The 15018-nt window shown below is 49.2% G+C and overlaps 1 protein-coding gene across 1 annotated transcript in view; it reads left to right on the forward strand.

The window, feature by feature from the left end:
- Positions 1–15018, forward strand: part of LOC144695777 (flotillin-1-like) — a 29854-nt gene that overhangs the window by 6990 nt on the left and 7846 nt on the right. Inside the window, exons 2-6 of the mRNA XM_078566760.1 lie at positions 4302–4372; positions 11114–11189; positions 11402–11492; positions 14141–14284; positions 14551–14670. Of these exons, the coding sequence (XP_078422886.1) occupies positions 4327–4372; positions 11114–11189; positions 11402–11492; positions 14141–14284; positions 14551–14670 (477 nt within the window). The 5' untranslated portion in view covers positions 4302–4326. The remainder of the gene's footprint in view (positions 1–4301; positions 4373–11113; positions 11190–11401; positions 11493–14140; positions 14285–14550; positions 14671–15018) is intronic.

The following is a 15018-nucleotide window of genomic DNA, read 5'->3' on the forward strand; positions in this document are numbered from 1 at the left end:
GGAGGGAGAGCGCGAGGGACGGGGAACGAGGAGGGAGAGCGCGTGGGGCGGGGAGCGAGAGGGCCGGGAGCGAGGAGGGAGAGCGCGAGGGGCGGGGAGCGAGGAGGGAGAGCGCGAGGGGTGTGGAGCGAGGAGGGAGAGCGCGAGGGGCGGGGAGCGAGGAGGGAGAGCACGGGCGGGGAGGGAGAGCGCGAGGGGCGGGGAGGGAGAGCGCGAGGGGCGGGGAGGGAGAGCGCGAGGGGCGGGGAGGGAGAGCGCGAGGGGCGGGGAGGGAGAGCGCGAGGGGCGGGGAGGGAGAGCGCGAGGGGCGGGGAGGGAGAGCGCGAGGGGCGGGGAGGGAAAGCGCGAGGGGCGGGGAGGGAGAGCGCGAGGGGCGGGGAGGGAGAGCGCGAGGGGCGGGGAGGGAGAGCGCGAGGGGCGAGGAGGGAGAGTGGCGAGGAGGGAGAGGGGCGAGGAGGGAGAGGGGCGAGGAGGGAGAGGGGCGAGGAGGGAGAGGGGCGAGGAGGGCGAGGGGCGGGGAGGGAGGGGGCGCGGGGAGGGAGAGGGGCGGGGAGGAGGAGGGAGGGGGCGGGGAGGAGGAGAGCGAGGGGTGGGGAGCGAGGAGGGAGAGGGCGAGGGGGCGGGGAGGTGAGTGCAAGGAGCGAGGTGCGGGGAACGAGGAGGGAGAGCGCGAGGGGCGGGGAGCGAGGAGGGAGAGCGCGAGGGGCGGGGAGCGAGGAGGGAGAGCGCGAGGAGGGAGAGGGCGAGGGACGGGAAGCGAGGAGGGAGAGCGCGAGGGGAGGGGATGGGAGGGCGAGAGGCGAGGAGGGAGAGTGCGAGGGGTGGGGAGCGAGGAGGGAGAGCGCGAGGAGGGAGAGGGCGAGGGACGGGAAGCGAGGAGGGAGAGCGCGAGGGGAGGGGATGGGAGGGCGAGAGGCGAGGAGGGAGAGCGCGAGGGGTGGGGAGCGAGGAGGGAGAGTGCGAGGAGGGAGAGTGCGAGGAGGGAGAGTGCGAGGAGGGAGAGTGCGAGGAGGGAGAGTGCGAGGAGGGAGAGTGCGAGGAGGGAGAGTGCGAGGAGGGAGAGTGCGAGGAGGGAGAGTGCGAGGAGGGAGAGTGCGAGGAGGGAGAGTGCGAGGAGGGAGAGTGCGAGGAGGGAGAGTGCGAGGAGGGAGAGTGCGAGGAGGGAGAGTGCGAGGAGGGAGAGTGCGAGGAGGGAGAGTGCGAGGAGGGAGAGTGCGAGGAGGGAGAGTGCGAGGAGGGAGAGTGCGAGGAGGGAGAGTGCGAGGAGGGAGAGTGCGAGGAGGGAGAGTGCGAGGAGGGAGAGTGCGAGGAGGGAGAGTGCGAGGAGGGAGAGTGCGAGGAGGGAGAGTGCGAGGAGGGAGAGTGCGAGGAGGGAGAGTGCGAGGAGGGAGAGTGCGGGGAGGGAGAGTGCGGGGAGGGAGAGTGCGGGGAGGGAGAGTGCGGGGAGGGAGAGTGCGGGGAGGGAGAGTGCGGGGAGGGAGAGTGCGGGGAGGGAGAGGGCGGGGAGGGAGAGGGCGGGGAGGGAGAGTGCGAGGGGCGGGGAGGGAGAAAGCGATATTTCTTTGAAGTATTATGCAATTTCAGAGTCACATTGTACTGTTAATATAGAAACTGGATGTAGTTGATCTCCAGGTGTCAAAAGTGTCAGCCCTCAGACCTGGCCCTTTCGGGTCCTGAGCCTCCTGTTTTAGAGAGAATGTCAGCTAAAGAATGAGGCAAATTAGTGCTGTTCAGTGACCAGCCTTCCTGTCAAGTGGAGGCAGTCCTGCATCACAGAAGGAGGTTATTCACCCTGTCATGTCTATGCTGGTTCTCTCAAAGGTCGGTTGTTCTTAAATCCATATCCCCACCACATTTTAACTTGTAGCCCAGTGTCGTCTTCTAGGGCCCATTCTTGACACAGTCCTGACTGGCACATACCCAGTGGTGGTGGTGGTCGAGTTAATTGTTCTTGTAATGTAGAACCTGGCACCTCTCCAGATCCATTACCTTATCTCCCTGATAGTATTCTGCCATCTGCTTGGATGAAGCTAAGGCTGAATGTTAAAAGCCTGTAGATTACATGGAGACTAAAGGAAGGAACTTCTGAAAGGCAGAAAAGAAAGACTTGCATTTATATAGTGCCCATTATGACCACTGGATGTCCCAAAGCGCTTTACAGCCAATGAAGTACTTTTGAAGTGTAGTCACTGTTGTAATGCAGGAAATGTGGCAGGCAACTTGCACACAGCCAGCTCCCACAAACAGCAATGTGATAATGACCAGATGATTTGTTTTTGTGATGTTGATTGAGTGGTCATTATTGACCAGGATACTGAGGCTAACTCCCTCTGCTCTTCTTTGAGATCATTCCATCGGATCCTTTGCATCCACTGAGCGGCCAAGTACTGGTGGTTGGAGAGGTGGGTGGGTCTCTGTTTAACATCTCAACTGAGCGGCCCCTCCGACAGTGCAGCACTCCCTCAGTACCGCAGTAGGATTTTTGCGCTCAACACCCAGGAGTGGGCCCTGAACATACAACCTTCTGACTTGGAGAGAAGAGTGCTACCAACAGAGCCAGGCCTGATGCTCACGTAGTGGGCCCGAATGGGTTAGCCAGGCCCGATGGATCTTGACCGCCAGCGAACTTGTCAACCCTGGGGAAGTGCCTTGGCCTAATCCCCTCCCCCATCCGGAGAGATAGCGATTGGCCACAGGATCACCGATCTCCCTGTCCCCCACCCCCACCCCAGCAACACCCAGGCAACCAACTCTCGAGACAAGTTGTGGCAGCTAATGATTTTCCCTGCCTGTGTGGCAACCTGTAAATTCTCAACCACTTAAATCTTTGTGAGTGAGCATGGGAGCAGTGGCAGTGGTGATATAATGAGTGGCGGTGTGCTGAGGATGGTGAGCCCTGATTTCTTGAGGGACAGTCAGAAGTCTGCACCTGCCAATTAGAGTGGGACTCTTTACTTGGAGTTCTACATTGCAACCAAAGTATCTTTTTAAGTGGTGGACCCAACTCTCTTCTAAAACTCCCTCTTTCAGTGCTTCCAGCAGAGATGCTGGCAGACTTTGTTCTTGCTGGTCTCTCAGCTTGCACCCTCTATAATCTGGAACTCACCCAAAACTCTACTGCCCACACCTTAACTCGCATCAAGTTCCGCTCATCCGTCACGCCTTGTGTTTGCTGACCTACACTGGCTTCCTGACTTCCACCGCCTTGATTTTAAAATTCTCATCCTTGCTTTTGAATCCCTCTGTGGCCTCGCCCCCTCAATGTCTCCATGATCTCCTACGGCCCCACAACCCTCCAAGATAGCTGTGCTCCTCTAATTCTGATTCCACTGTTGGTGGCCGTGTCTTCAGCTGCCTGGGCCCCATGCACTGGAATTCCCTCCCTAAACCTCTCCGGCTCTCTCCTCCTTTAAGACGCTTCTTAAAACCTACCTCGTTGACTGAGCTTTTGGGCACCTGTCCTAATTTTTCTTTATTCATCCATTGGGTGTGGCTAGGCCAGCATTTATTGCCCATCCCTAACTGCCCTTGAGAAGGTGGTGGTGAGCCGCCACCTTGAACCGCTGCAGTCCATGTGGTGTAGGTACACCCACAGTGCTGTTAGGGAGGGAATTCCAGGATTTTGACCCAGTGACAGTGAAGGAACGGGGATATATTTCCAAGTCAGGATGGTGAGTGGCTTGGAGGGGAGCTTCCAGATGGTGGTGTTCCCATGTGTCTGCAGCCTTTGTCCTTCTAGATGGTAGAGGTTATGAGTTTGGAAGGTACTATTGAAGGAGGATTGGTGAGTTTCTGCAGTGCATCTTGTAGACGGGACACAATGCTGCTACTGTGTATCGGTGGTGGAGGGAGGGAATGTTTGTGGATGGGGTGCCAATCAAGCAGGCTGCTTTGTCCTGGATGGTGTCATGTTTCTTGAGTGTTGTGGGAGCTGCACTCATCCAGGCAAGCAGGAGTATTCCATCACACTCCTGACTTGTGCCTTGTAGGTAGTGGATAGACTGTGAGGAGTCAAGAGGTGAGTTACTCACCGCAGTATTCCTAGCCTTTGGCCTGCTCTTGTAGCTACTCTATTTAATATGGCTAGTCCAGTTCAGTTTATGATCAGTGGTAACCCCTGGGATGTTGATATCTGCATATGTGGCTCAGTGCCAAACTCTGTTTGAACGCTGATATGAAGTGTCTCGGAATATTTTATTCTGTTAAGGGTGCTATATAAACATAAGTTGCTGTATTGCCCTGGTGTGTCTGGTTTAATGTGACATGACAACTAATTCACAAGTTTGCCCTCTTTCTTTCAGGATTCTCTGACTCTGACACTTCAACATGTCTTTCCAAACATGTGGTCCCAATGAGGCGATGGTGGTTTCAGGTACGGTAACACTGCCTCCATTCAGTGTGTAATCAGCTCAGGCCCTTTGACTGCAGCTGAGCCTGGTTCTCTTCTCACCCAGCAATCCACCCCTGTGCGACTATCACTGGTCTGAAATCAGGAGCGGGAGCGCTGGCTAATTCTTGGTGAAGTCTTCACCCCAAACTCTCCTCATCCTGGGGCCCATTGTTGTACCCTGAAAGGTGAAGAGCAGCTAAGGAAGCAAATATCGGGACTCAGCCATTGAAGGAGGCAGAGTGAATAGAAAAGAGGAACAAAAGGAACACACATTTATGTAGTCCCTTTCTCAACATTCCGAAAAACTTCGCAACCAGTGAAGTACTAACTGATGTGTAGTCACTGTTGTGAAGGTCCCATAAACAGCAATAAAATAATAACCAGATAATTTGTTTTTAGTGACTTTGGTTGAGGGATACATACTGGCCAGAACACTGGGGTGAACTACCCTTGTCCAAAGTAATGGCCTGTGAGATCTGTCACATCTAAGCTGAGAGGGCATTATTAGGATATTAGGAAATGTTAGGACAGATACCCAAAAGCTCAGTCAAAGAGGGAGGCTTTAAGGAACATCTTAAAGGAGGAGAGGGAGAAGTTTAGGGAGGGAATTCCAGAGCTTGGGACCCAGGCAGCAGAAGGCATGACAACCAATGGTGGAACAATTAAAAGCAAGGATGAGGCAGAGGCCAGAATTAAAGGAGCACGGATATCTCGGAAGGTTGTGAGGCTGCAGGAGATCACAGACACAGGGAGGGAATGAGGCCACAGAGGGATTCAAAAGCAAGAATGAGAATTTTAGAATCAAGGCGTTGGAAGCCATGAAGCCAGCGTAGGTCAGCAAACACAGGACGTGATGGATGAGCAGAACTTGATGCGAGTTAGGATATGGGCAGCTGAGTTTTGAATGAGCTCGGGGTTACGGAGGGTGCAAGCTGAGAGACCAGCAAGGACAAAGTCTGCCAGCATCTACACTGGAAGCATTGAAAGAGGGAGTTTTAGGAGAGAGTTGGGTCCACGACTTAAAAAGAGACTCTGGTTGCAGTGTAGAACTCCAAGTGCTACCTGAGTGTAGAGATTCCCACTGTAATCAGCAGGTGGAGACCTCTGACTGTCCCTCAAGAAACCAGGACTCACCATCCTCAGCACACCGCCATTGGCTATATCCCATGCTCACTCAAAGATTAAGTGTTGAGAATTTACTGGTTGCCATACAGCAAGGAGAATCATTGGCTGCATGCTCCACCTTGGTTGAACTCTGTTCTCATCTGTAAATCTGCATTTCCGACAGTGCAGCATGCCCTCAATGCGCCTAGATTTTGTGCTCAAGTCTCTGGAGTGGGACTTGAACCCATCCATCATCTTCTGACTCAGATGAGAAGACAAGGCTGTGGGGGTGGGTGGTGTGGGCGCATCTGGGAGTGGGGGAGGCAGTTGCAGTTGCTGTTGCTGCTGGCTCACCCTCTTAGGTTCATGAACAAGGAAAATAAGTTGAGGGAATGCAGGGTGCAATTGTCTTAGAGAAGGAAGCAGTTTTGTTCAGTTATCCCAGATTTGCGAGAGTACTCTCCCCTTTTATGACTTGGCCTCTATCACTGAGCAATTATTGTGTGTTTGGACGAAGCACTGTACCAGTAACCAGCCCCACTTCTGTTTACAGTGGCAGAGATACAGTCGCCGTTTGATTCTTTAATTGCTGCATCTTGTGTTAATGCCCATGCTTCCTGTTCACCTGCCTCTGCTGTTCTCCTAAGTCCTGTTCGCCCATCACCCAATGTATTCTCTGGCCAACGGTGGCTTCCCGTTCTGGAGACAACTCAGTTATAAAATTCTCATCCTTATTTTCAAATATCTCCATACCCTCTCCCACACCCCCAACCCCACTATCTTTGTGATCTCCACCAGTCCTCCAACCCTCCGAGATCTCCTCTAATCCTGGCCTCTTGGCACGGCTGATTTTCATCGTTCCACCATTGGTGGCTGTGCTTTCAGCTGTCTGGGCCCCAAGCTCTGGAATTCCCTTCTTAAACCTCCCTGCCTCTCCTTAAGATGCTCCTTAATTCCTCTTAACTGTTATAGTTTCTCCTTGTGTGCTTTGGTGCAAAATTTTGTTTGATAACCTTCCTGTGAAGCATGTTAGGACATCTGTGGGCAGCTGGAACAGCAACATGAGAGTTATTGAAGCTAAGAAATCTGAGGCATTTCGCCCAGGAGCTTCCTGCCATACAAACCCTTGTTTTCCATGTTCCCACCAACAAGATGGTTGTTAACAAGTGCCGACTTTTCTACGATTTTTTTTTTAATGACTTGTGGTTTGCAGTGCCTTTTTAATGTAAGGAAGAGTGATTGAAAGAGCTTGCATTTATATAACTTCTTTCACTGCCCCAGGATGCCTCAGAAGTGTTTTACATTCAGGTACTTTTGTGAAGTTTACACACGGTTGTAATGTAGACAGCATGGCAGCCAATTTGCAACCAGTAATGTGGCAATGACCGGATAACCTAATTTTTTAGCGATGTTGGCTGGGCGATAAGTATTTGGTTCAGGACCCCAGGGATCACTCCTGTGCTCCATTTCGAAATCTTTCGGCATCTTTCACATCCATCGGAGAGGGCAGATGGTCCTTCAGTTTAACATCTTATCCAGAAGCCAGAACCTCCAACAGTGCAGCACAGGAGAGTAGAAAATCTGATAGAATGTTGACAAGTCAGTTAACTCGCCAAGTTAGTTAATCAGCTCGGTTGTGCATGTTATTTGACTCCTAGTCCTGTCCTGACTTGATGTCCACAAACAACAGGGGTTCAATGGAAAACCATTGGGAGAAGCAACCTGCTCACCCCTCTTAATTTCAGGGTTTTGAGGTTAAATTGCAGCACTTCTGTGGCAGTCGCAGCTATGTGACTAATCCTACAGCTTTCAGGTAGAACCTCACTATTCACTAGGCTAATGGTGCTGAGCCAGCGTAGAGAGAGATATAGGGGGACAAGCCCTGGAGTTTAGAGGTTGAATAAGGCGTGGCTTGCTGAGGTGTGTTTCAGAGTTAAAAAGGGGCAGGAGTGACATTTAGTCCATTCCTTGTCATACCCCTGAAATATCAAAAAGAATTAGCATGGAGCAAGTACCTTTCAAAAGCAAGGAGGGCTTTGTTGCAATGAGGTCTTGAATCTACCAATTCCCCAGTCGCTGTGACCCTGTACTTCACCAGCTCTGACCCAGGTTGATGCCAGTTGGAAGTTTTAAAAACTATATAATTGCAATCCAGAAGTGATGCGTCCAAGACTCAGTGGATCGGGGGAAAGCTCTGAGTGCGTGAACAAGGATTTGCCCAGAACATGTGGAATATTTGGTATCCAGTACAACACTGTCTATCGGAGCTCAGTATAGAAAATCTTGGGAATGGCTGAAGTCAGAATGTGCCCAATCCCCATCCGAGTCCTGTAAAAGTCAGGTTGGGGGGGGGTCCTGCACTCGCTCACCCAACCTATTGAACTGCGGGGGGAGGGCCATCTAAAAGCAGCCACGTAAAATAATTTGCTGATCAGGTTTAACAGTGGAGGGAACCCATATATATCTGCAGTGACCTGCCATTCCTGTAAGATATGAGGATAAGTGTTTGCAGGTTTTTCCGTAATCTTTCCGTAGTCCGACTGACACCCCCCCCCAACGTAACCGCTTCTAAACAGCCCTCTGCGTTGTTTTAAGGAATTGGAGAATATTAAAAGGGTTACAGAACAGAAGGAGGCCGTTCGACCCGTCATGTCTGTGCCACCCCACCTCTCTGCACGAGCAACTTGGCTAGTCCCATTCCCCTGCCCTTTTCCCTGTAGCCTTGCAGACTTTTCCCCCCTCCAGATAATGATCCAATTTCCTTTTGAAAGCCACGATTGAACCTGCTTCCATCCCACTCTCTGGCAGTGCATTCCAGACCCTAACCACTCGCTGCATAAAAATGTTTTCCCTCATGGTGCCTTTGATCCCTTTGCCAATCACAAATCTGTGCCCTCTTGTTCTCAATCCTTCCACCAATGGGAACAGTTTCTCCCTATCTACAAAAAATGCTGGAAAAACTCCGCAGGTCTGACAGCACCTGTGGAGAGAAAGACTGAGTTAATGTTTCGAGTCCATATGACTCTTCGGCTCTGAAGAAGAGTCTTACGGACTTGAAATGTTAACTCTGTCTTTCTCTCCGCAGATGCTGTCAAACCTGCTGAGTTTTTCTAGCATTTTTTGTTTTTGTTTCAGATTTCCAGCATCTGCAGTATTTTGCCTTTCTCCCTATCCACTCTGTCCTGACCCCTCATGATTTTGAACACCATTCGCAAATCTTCTCTTCTCTAAGGAGAACAGCCCCAGCTTCTGAATCCTGCCCGAATAACTAAAGTGTCTCAATCACAAAGCGATTCTCATAACTCCTCTCTGACATTCCTCCAATGCCTCTACATCCTTTCCAAAGTGTGATGCCCAGAATTGGACGCAGTACTCCAGTTGAGGCTGAACTAGTGTTTTAGAAAGGTTTCCCATAACCTCCTTGCTTTTGTACTCTAGCCTCTGTTTATAAAGCTTAGCATCCTGTATGCCTTATTAACCCACTTGTTGACCTGCCCCGCCACCTCCAGTGATTTGTGCACATTTACACAAGGCTCCTTCAGCAGTACCTTCCAAACCTACGACCACTAGAAGGACAAGGGCAGCAGGTAGATGGGAACACCACCACCTGGAAGCCCCCCTCCAAATCACTCACCATCCTGACTTGGAAATATATTGCTGTTCCTTCACTGTCACTGGGTCAAAATCTTGGAACTCCCTTTCTATCAGCACTGTGGGTGTATCTACACCACATGGACTGCAGAGGTTTGAGAAGTTGCTCACCACCACCTTCTCAAGAGCAACTAGGGATGGGCAATAAATGCTGGCCTAGCCAGCTAAGCCCACATCCCGTGAATGAATAAAAAAAAGAAATACCCCCAGGTACTTCTGCTCCTGCACCCTTTTTAGAATTGTACCCTTTCATTTATATTGCCTCTCCTCGTTCTTTCTAGCAAAATGTATCAGTTCGCACTTCTCTGTATTAAATTTCATCAGCCACGTGTCTGCCAATTCCATTGTATGTGTCCCCTTGGAGCCTATCACAATCTTCCTTGCAGTTCACTGTACTTCCCAGTTTTTTAAACTTCCCACAATCATCGCAAACAAGTCATGTCCTATATGCTGTGAGACCTCAGAAGTTGCATTCGAGCTCAGCAGGCTATGATAAATATTGAAGTGGACTCGGAGTCAAATGTCCCACTGCTGGATACAGTATCAGCTGCCATCGTCTTGGAAGCTTATCCCCCACCTCTGCTGCTTCGCCCCACTCGCCATTAAATATTTCACCGTTCCTTCACTGTCGCTGGGTCAAAATCCTGGAACGCCCTCACTAACAGCACTGTGGGTGTACTACACCACATGGACTGCAGCGGTTCAAGAAGGCAGCTGACCACCACCTTCTCAAGGGCAATTAGGGATGGGCAATAAATGCTGGCCTAGCCAGCGAAGCCCACACCACGTGAATGAATTTTTAAAAAGTTGCATAAGTTACCAAGCTGGATCCTCAAGACCATCAGGTTTTTTCAGTTTCTGACGTATCAGTGTGTCTTTTCTGTTGTGATGTGATAATTTTTTGTAAACTTTTGCAGCAGTGCGAGTCCTTTGCTTCGGTAACATGAGCTTTTGGAGTTTGGGGCGGGGCTTATCAGGAGCATTTGTTTGCAGAGGTTCATGTATTTGTCATGAAGGAAAATTTGAAGATAGCCATTTTAGTGACCCGCCTTGCCCCTTTTGCCAATTGGGAGCTTCTAATACATGGATTCATACAACCTGGAAGGGAGGCCATTTCGCCCATTGTGCCTATGCCAGCTCTCTGTAAGCCATTTAGTCCCATTCACCTCTTTTCCCTACAGCCCTGCAAGTGTTTCCATTTTCTGGAGAATATTTTTGCTAAATATATATCTACAGATATATGTTCCTATTCAACCCCTCAATACGAACTATTAGATCGCTTGACACCGCAGCCTTTTGCCTTGTTGCTCGTACCTTTCAAAGGCTGAGGGGAGGTTGGAATGGCACCAGGAACGAAGGACTTCATTTATTTGGAGAGAATTTCAAAGCTGGTGGTCTTCTCATTAAATCTTCCCTCAATCTTCTTTGCTCTCAAGGACGTGTTTCAGTTTAGGAACGGTTTTTGACAGATTAAATAAAAAGAAACTGTTACCGGTGGCAGTCAGGTCACTTGCCAGATTTAAGGCAATCATCAAAAAAGTCGGAGGAGAGATAAGACGAAAAAATTTTTATGCAGCAAGTTGCTAAGATCTGGAGCCCACTGCCTGAAAGGTTGATCCAGTAATTGGGACATTCCAAAAGGGAAATGGGTAAGGGAGAAACTTTCAGGGTTATGGGGAAAAGAGTAGGGGAGTGCGATTAATCAGAGTGCTCTTTCCAAGAGCTGTCTCAGGCATGAGGGGCTCAATGGCCTCCTCTTGTGCTGAACCATTCTATGCTGCAATTCAGAGTTCCTATCGTGTCCTGCCTTTTCCTCCTCCTTCACGGACTTGGTGGTCTGTCGCAGCAAGAGCTTTTCCAACGGGATCCGTGGTTGGTAACTGGAGGTCCTCATGCAATTACGCAAATTTAGCCGAGGCATTCACTGTCATCCTTTTAACGTGCACTGATTTCTCTGGTCTATTTCAGGATTTTGCCGATCCCCGCCGGTGATGATTGCTGGAGGGCGAGTGTTCGTTTTGCCATGTGTGCAACAGATTGAGAGGTAACATCCCAGGGAGGATGATAACTGAGTGGGGGCAGTGGGTCAGACATTGAGCTGACTGACTAAGTGGGGGGAAAGGAACTAGCCACATTTCCATTCTCCCATAACATAATTTTGTCAGCAGTCTGATCTCTCTCTGGAACTGTTGTGGCTTCTAACCTGTTCTCTGTCTCTCTCTCTCACACACTCTCTCTCTCTCTCTCTCTCTCTAGGATTTCCCTGAGCACTCTGACACTGAATGTGAAAAGCGAGAAAGTGTATACGCGTCATGGTGTCCCTATCTCCGTCACAGGAATTGCACAGGTACAGTTCTGGCTGGATTGCTTTTCAGCCTAGCATTAAAGGGCAGATTATTGGAGCTGCCTCATTCTGCTCCCCACTCACACCCCACCCCATCTCGACCTCATTAAAATGGATCAGCCTCAATGACTGGTCAACTAGGAATGTCTTCAGCAGGAGGGCTGTTGTTTTTACAAATCGAGTGTGTGTGTATATTAAAGATATTAAATCAAATTGTTTTGGCTCTTCTTCTGAAGGTGCTAATTCTCACTTGTAATCCACATGAGCAAACACCGATTACTTTCTGCTACTTCACACCAGTAACAAATCTCTGCTGCCAGCCCAGACTGTGCATGTTAATAATCTGGTTCAGTTTGCCCCATTGGTGAGAGGCTCGGAAGATAACTCTTCCCAAATGTGTCAACGAATGACCAGTTTTTTTTTAGCAGTGTTGGTGGAAGGATATATATTTTGGCCAGGACACTGTAGTGAACGCCCAGCTCTTCTACCAAATAGTGGCCATGGGATATTATTTATCCACCCGAGGTGGCAGACAGAGCCTCGATTTAATGTCCTGTCTGACATTGCAGCACTCCCTCAGCCTGGACACTGCACGTGTCAGCCTTACGAACATATGTACATATGAATTAGGAGCAGGAGTTGGCCACATGTCCCCTCGAGCCTGCTCCACCATTCAATAAGATCATGGCTGATCTGATTGTAACCTCAACTTCACATCCACCTACCTCCGATAACCTTTCACCTGCTTGCTTATCAAGAATCTGTCTAGCTCTGCCTTAAAAATATTCAAAGACTCTGCTTCCACTGCCTTTTGAGGAAAGGAGTCCCAAAGACTCGCTACCCTCTGCAAGAAAAGAATTCTCCTCATCTCTGTCTTAAATGGGCGACCCCTTATTTTTAAACAGTGACCTCTAGTTCTAGATTCTCCCACAACAGGAAAAATGCTCTCCACATCCACCCTGTCAAGACCCCTCAGGAGCTTATATGTTTCAATCAAGTTGCCTCTTACTCTTCTAAATTCCAGTGGATACAAGCCTAGTTTGTCCAACCTTTCCTCATAAGACAATCCACCCATTCCAGGTATTAGTCTGGTAAACCTTCTCTAAACTGCCTGACTTGATTTTGTACTCAAGTCTTTAACGTGGGACTTGAATCTAGAACCTTCTGACTTGGAGGAGTTCGCTGCCAGCTGCACATTGCAACCAGAGCGTGTGTTGGCAATGAACAGATTTGATTTGCCAAACACCCTGCCTCCTGAGAATTCTCTCTCTGCCTTCATCCTCTGTTAATGGATTCTCCTGACTGCTTTGAAGACTGAATTAAGATCCACATATGAAGCCTCAACAGTGCATTAGTAACTACTCAACAGTAATTAAAATAAAAATCAGCCCTGGGCTGCGTTACCGTGTTTCCTGCACTGCCTGTTAACTGTCCTCATTTTAAACTGCACCTGTATGAGTCAGTGTGGGTTTGATGCCCCCATATCCTGTTCTGAATCAGGCCATCTGAGGTAGCAGCAGAAAATGTCAGATGTTCTCAAAGTCAAGATGGATCAAAGCCTTTCAGGGAATTCCAGTGGAGAAAACACCTTTCCGGTCGTCATTTCTTGTTTAGTACAGAATTCTAGCAGATCAAAACCCGTTTTAATACTCCCGCTTTGCAGTATTCCGACTTGCTCTTCCCCATGCAGCCAGGACTCCTTTTGAGCTTCACTGAACAGTCATTGAGTTTGTGATGCAGGCAGCCCTGACAAACACCTAATTTAGTTTGCGATAAATGTTTGGATCAGTGTATAGCCATTCATTAATACGTATCCAAACAAGACCAGAATCTGTGGTGTTTTAATGATATCACAGGATGGAATCCATAATTAATACCAGTTGATGGGGTGTTTGGACAATATAGCTGGGAGGATTTTAGAGGCATTGGAAGTCAGAAAATTGGCAAAGTATTCGGCTTGGATCAGGAATTCTGCATGGTACGAGTGCATGGACAAGGATGTGATCCATTGGAAGCTGTACAGGAGGAGCATTTGGGAGTGAGTATAATCTGTTGGAGTCTGTACATTAGGAGTGATTGAGAAGCCATTGAGATCTGTACAGCGGGAATGAATGGGAATAAATTTGATCTACTTGAAGCTGCACAGGAAAAGCGATTGGGAGTTAGTATCATCTGTTGGAGTCTCGATAGTGGGAATGATTAAGTGTTTTGAACCTTTGGGGATCTGTATAGTGGAAGTTATTTGGAAAGAATTTCATCCATTGGATTGTGTAAAGTGGGAGCTATTGGGATTTAGTACAATCTGCTGAAATTTGTACAAATGGAATGCATAGGCATCAGGGATTTGATCCTTTGGAATCTGTTCCCTAGAAGTGAGTGGAAAGGGGTTTCATTCATTCTTTAAGGATAAGAGCACCTGAACTCTAGTATGGTGAGGGTCAATGTGAAGAGGTTTGATCCACTAAGATCGCGTAGAATTGCCTTGTTCTATCAGGATTAACCCTTCTTCCCATCTCTTCCTGTTTACAGCTAAATGCTTCACTCTGGGGAACATTTCTGCTGGGTCTTTCTCTTTAATTTTTTGTTCTATGGAGCTGATCCCTGTTTGGTTTGACCTTCCCCTTCCCCTGAGTGATCTCTTCTTCTTACAGGTGAAGATTCAGGGGCAGAATAAAGAGATGCTGGCTGCTGCCTGCCAGATGTTCCTGGGAAAATCAGAGATAGAAATTGGGCAGATTGCACTGGAGACACTGGAGGGTCACCAGAGAGCCATCATGGCTCACATGACTGTGGAGGTAGGATTGATCCCCGAATTCTCTTCTGTTCACAACCCTGACCTCGGGGACCCTCCTCCTTTTGCCTGGGTTTCTCCACTTGTTAAAAAGTTCTTGGGTGAACGAAAACATCAAGCACGAATTCGGTAACCCGGCCTGGGGCCAGGCGTCAAGCCAGCCTCACTTGTGGCACACTGGGTGGGGGAGTGCGGTCTTTCAATAGTCAATGAGACTATTTACCATTTTGTTTTTCTCACTTGCCGTTCTTGCTTCCGTTCTCTTCCCAGGAGATCTACAAAGACCGGAAGAAGTTTTCTGAGCAGGTTTTTAAAGTGGCTTCCTCCGACCTAGTCAACATGGGCATTGGGGTGGTCAGTTATACCCTGAAGGACATCCACGATGACCAGGTAGGGCTGGAGGGCAAGATCCTCCGTTAGTTAGTGCCCTTTAATACAATCCAGTGCATGTTCACTGTGATCTACCCCTCACTCATAATGCTGTCTCTCCAGTGTATATTCACAGTGATATGCCCCTCACCTTTAATACTCTCTCCAGTATATTGGCACTGAGATATACCCCTCACCTTTAATACTCTCTCCAGTATATTGGCACTGTGATATGCCCCTCACCTTTAATACTCTCTCCAGTATATTGGCACTGTGATATGCCCCTCACCTTTAATACTCTCTCCAGTATATTGGCACTATGATATGCCCCTCACCTTTAATACTCTCTCCAGTATATTGGCACTGTGA

The sequence above is a fragment of the Cetorhinus maximus genome, chromosome 21 (genome assembly GCF_964194155.1).
Source record: "Cetorhinus maximus chromosome 21, sCetMax3.hap1.1, whole genome shotgun sequence".
Classification (NCBI taxonomy): domain Eukaryota; kingdom Metazoa; phylum Chordata; class Chondrichthyes; order Lamniformes; family Cetorhinidae; genus Cetorhinus; species Cetorhinus maximus.